At 39.0% G+C, this 3,762-nt stretch overlaps 1 protein-coding gene across 1 annotated transcript; it reads right to left on the bottom strand.

Moving 5' to 3' along the window:
- Positions 1-412: 412 nt before the first annotated feature.
- On the bottom strand, positions 413-2,124 carry LOC119887883 (baculoviral IAP repeat-containing protein 5.1-A-like). The gene is made up of 4 exons (XM_038698443.1): positions 1,939-2,124; positions 1,143-1,252; positions 725-842; positions 413-637 (listed from the first exon to the last, which is right to left on the bottom strand). The coding sequence occupies exons 1-4, from the start codon at positions 2,062-2,064 to the stop codon at positions 545-547; spliced, it is 447 nt and encodes a 148-aa protein (XP_038554371.1). The 5' UTR covers positions 2,065-2,124; the 3' UTR covers positions 413-544.
- Positions 2,125-3,762: the final 1,638 nt, after the last annotated feature.

Here is a 3,762-nt window from a genome sequence, read left to right as displayed (position 1 = left end):
TTCAGTGTGTCCTAAATCTCAGTCCTCCTCACAGGGTTATGCAAGTGTCCTGGTGTCCCCCTATATGTAACAGATGTTACTGGGGCAACAGTTGGTATTGAAAGGGAGGGGCTACAGGCCATCTGTCCAGGGTCAAGTTTTGAAGAGGGGTGGTAGAGGTGGTGGCACGTTCAAGAAAATGGTATGTATTTGGTTGGGGGGGGGGGGGGGGGGGAACAAAAAAAAAAAAAAAAAAAAAAAAAAACCATAGCCCACATTGTAATCCTACTCAATGTGCACTTTCATTTCAGAAAGTCTTTGAAGGTTTTGAGTGAGAGACTGGAAACTCCAGAAAGTGTGTCTGACATGGGGGAAACTGTAGCTTTAGTGCAAAAGCACCATCTTGTGGTTAAGGACAATACTACAAACAAAATGCAATAATCCTCAAACTTTATTGATATTTTAAATTACCATTACATCGAACTATTGAGTCAAGACTACAGGCTCTTGCTAGCAATAACAAACAACAAAAAAACAACAACAACATAGACAGGACATTTTGATTTTACTCGTATTGAGTCCAGTGAGATTTAAGACTCTCAAGCGTATGGTCTATCTCATCCCGCAAATATGCCATCTTCTTGTGACAAACCTTTCTCTAGAAAAATAAAAGCAGAATGCGGAACCAATCAAGCACAAGTATTTTGGCAATACATTAATGCACACAGATAGTAAGGACACTCACAAGGTAGACCTTTAGCCTCTCCTTCTCCATGTGAAAGAATTCAGCCACAGTTAGCTCGGTGAAGTCTTTCTTCATGTTCAAGAATTCACAGTTAGGGGAGCGTTTCACGTGTTCATACCTGGGCAGAGAAAATGTTATAGAAGACATGGCACCATCAATTAAGAAACAGCTGCACTTTGTTTTTTTAGTAGGTTTAACTTCATGTGGCAGTCATATTTCCCTTTCATTACCTATGGTGATGTAATGTATATTAAATCTGCTCTGTAATAGCTCTGGGTAACAATCAGTTTGGAGTAATACAGATGGAAAAATTTCAAATCTGAACCTAGTGTAACCCCTTACACTACTGGCATAATAATCTTCAGTGACTCAAAGCTTAAGTGGTAACAGGTTAGGTCAAGGCCGGGCATGCTTTTACCAGGGATCGTCATCTGGCTCCCATCCCTCAAGCTCGATCAGACAGAAAAAACAGCAGACAACATCAGGCTCATTCTCACTGGGGCAGTGGACAAACCCAGCCTTAGCCATCTGCAAAGACAAACAAAACAGATGCCCTAACGTCAGTAGCATTTTTTGTTCCGGCTGAATTAAGGAATTTTATGAGCTAATAACTCACTGACAAAGATGACAAGTACAATTCAAGGATAAAAGACCACAGCCGCAGGAGGATTAGTGTAAGTGAGATTGAAACCAGAGGATGCTCCCCTTTTGGGGGTTAAGAGATGGTAACATGGCATATAGTGTTGCTCATCATGGGTGGTGTCACTAGCCCATCGATCATGACAAGACTAGGTTGGGCAAAAGGGTCTGCGTGCTGGCAACCTGATGTAATGAAACTGAACCTGGCACCTGCTTAACTGTAAATCACAAGCTGTCACAGCCTTGGATAAAAGGCTGGGGTATATAATTGCTGTATAAACAAGGTTGGGGTATACCAATGGCTAACCTCATCAGTACATAGTCATGTACTGTGTATGTTAATGTAAATTAGACTGTCTAACACATCCTTAGTAAAGTTAGAGGAAACATCCCACACATGCCCAGTCTGACCTCCTGCAGGCTCTGTCTTACCGAAATGTAGTGTGTGTAAATGAAGTGCCCCCTCTTGCAGACAAATTCCCCTCAAATACATTATGCCACTGCACTTAAAAAAACAAAAAAAACAACAACTATTGATCATAAATATAATAGAAGCTGGAGCACAGGAGCCTTACCTTTTCAGGTGTGCAATTACATTCCTCTCTAAATGGCCAGTCTGCAAAGCTTTGTTCGCGTAAGTCCTGACTGTACATTGTGTCATATGAGTGAAACCTGGTTGTCAGTACAGCTATGCTGGCCATGTCTTCAGCAGGAAAACAGGATCAACCAATGTCAAATCAACATCACAGGATCAACCAATTTCAGTTCATGGTGTGGTGGTTGATATGGACATGCGCTAATGGCCCTCGCACACTTCCACAGGTGTTTTCAGTTTCTGGCTGATTGAACTCTGCTTAGGTTCAAGGTGGGGGGTTATGATGGTTGATTTTTAACTAGTAAACATTTCTTTAAATACTCTCTTGTTCTACATCGTTTCTCAATTACTTTACACTTCAAATGTCTTTATTTGCTATATTCTACATGTGTGACTATGACAATCTGTTCACTAGACCTGTGTGTATTTGTGTAGCACAGGGCCTATGTATGTTTACTCTACCTATTAGATTTCACTAGGATGTATGTAGGACATCTGATGAGAAAAATGCAACAAAGACATTCTGATTTTATTCATTTGATGCAACAACATGTATGTGGCTGTGTATTCAGTACATTCAGATCTGATTTTACCTTCCTTATGCTAATAGAAATTACATTTCTATTAGCATCTTAACTCATTTCAAAGTCTTAGCTTTTTCCAGAGCTTTCAACCACATGTGTCCACCTGTCCAGATGCCAGTGTGCTCTCTTCACCATTCACAACGCAACATGAAAAACTTGGCACAAAAAGCAAACACTGTTCAAGGTACTCACGTTTTTGTTTAAATTAGGTTCCCTGACCGTTTGTTTCTGTTCTGATGCAGATTTATGTTGTCAACTACAGAGGACAGAGCATTATATATGAAATTGAATTATATGAAATTATATGATAATGTAATTCCATTTAAGACACTCAGTTATGTGATAAAATGTATGTACACATCCATATTAATAATCATCACGTTACTAAATCAGAATGTTTCATGTTTAATTTCAACCCTTCCCAATGCACTGAAGCAATTCCTTGGATCAAATGCTGAGGACAAGTCTTTTTTGTACACTGCTATATCTAATATTGCTTGTCCTTGCATCTCATGTCCAAGGATATATTTTTGAATAATCATTATCACAATACACAACACATTAGGACTCATGAGGGTTTGCTCAGGTGTGGTATACACTGTTTACATTTCTGATCCTAATTCCACCCTGATAGTGGTCCCATTAAAAAGTTTCCAATATCCAATTAAAAGTAAAATGTTTTTAAATTTAGTGTTGTCTGACCTTGTTTTATTGTATAGTTTTCATTACAACTGCTGCAACATGTAGATTGATCCATACGTTTCTTAGGAAAACCTAAAAAACAAAGTTCAGATGGCTATAATGAGGCTTCAGCAGTCTGCTAGACAAAAGTGACAGTGTGTTTTTAAATTCAATTCAATCTACTTTAAAAAATGTACAGTCACATTAACTGTGATAATTTCTCATGTAACACCAGGGAATGTTGAGGAAGTTAACCCCTGTTGGCAGTTGAGAGAAATTTAAGGATGCTGTTTGTAGCAGTGATGAATTCTGCCACACATGTTTCCACTCAATCAAACAGACACATTACTACAAAGCCACAAATGATCAGGCATTCTTATTGGACCACACTTCTCAGTTTCCAGCTGAGTATTTTTAAGAAATGCAAAAGTAAACATAGACATATAGCCAAAAAACTCAAGTGTCCAATTTAATGGTTTGGTGTAAACTTTACAAGCCTGTTTATTACTGTGAGAGACAGGAGCAGTCCTGGTGCGCAG

Source organism: Micropterus salmoides, unplaced genomic scaffold, assembly GCF_014851395.1.
Source record: "Micropterus salmoides isolate LMB-PRFRI ecotype aquatic unplaced genomic scaffold, ASM1485139v1 Ms_hic_scaffold_4437, whole genome shotgun sequence".
NCBI classification, from domain to species: domain Eukaryota; kingdom Metazoa; phylum Chordata; class Actinopteri; order Centrarchiformes; family Centrarchidae; genus Micropterus; species Micropterus salmoides.
Note: the sequence above shows the minus strand (reverse complement) of the source record. Positions and strands in the feature narration are given on the sequence as shown.

Excerpts from the sequence above, each read along its gene's own strand:
- LOC119887883 (XM_038698443.1), bottom strand. The coding sequence starts at position 2,064 with ATGGCCAGCATAGCTGTACTGACAACCAGGTTTCACTCATATGACACA. Across the intron at positions 1,253-1,938 it reads GTAATTGCACACCTGAAAAG|ATGGCTAAGGCTGGGTTTGT; the intron begins GTAAGGCTCCTG and ends TTGTCTTTGCAG. Across the intron at positions 843-1,142 it reads GAGCCAGATGACGATCCCTG|GTATGAACACGTGAAACGCT; the intron begins GTAAAAGCATGC and ends TTCTCTGCCCAG.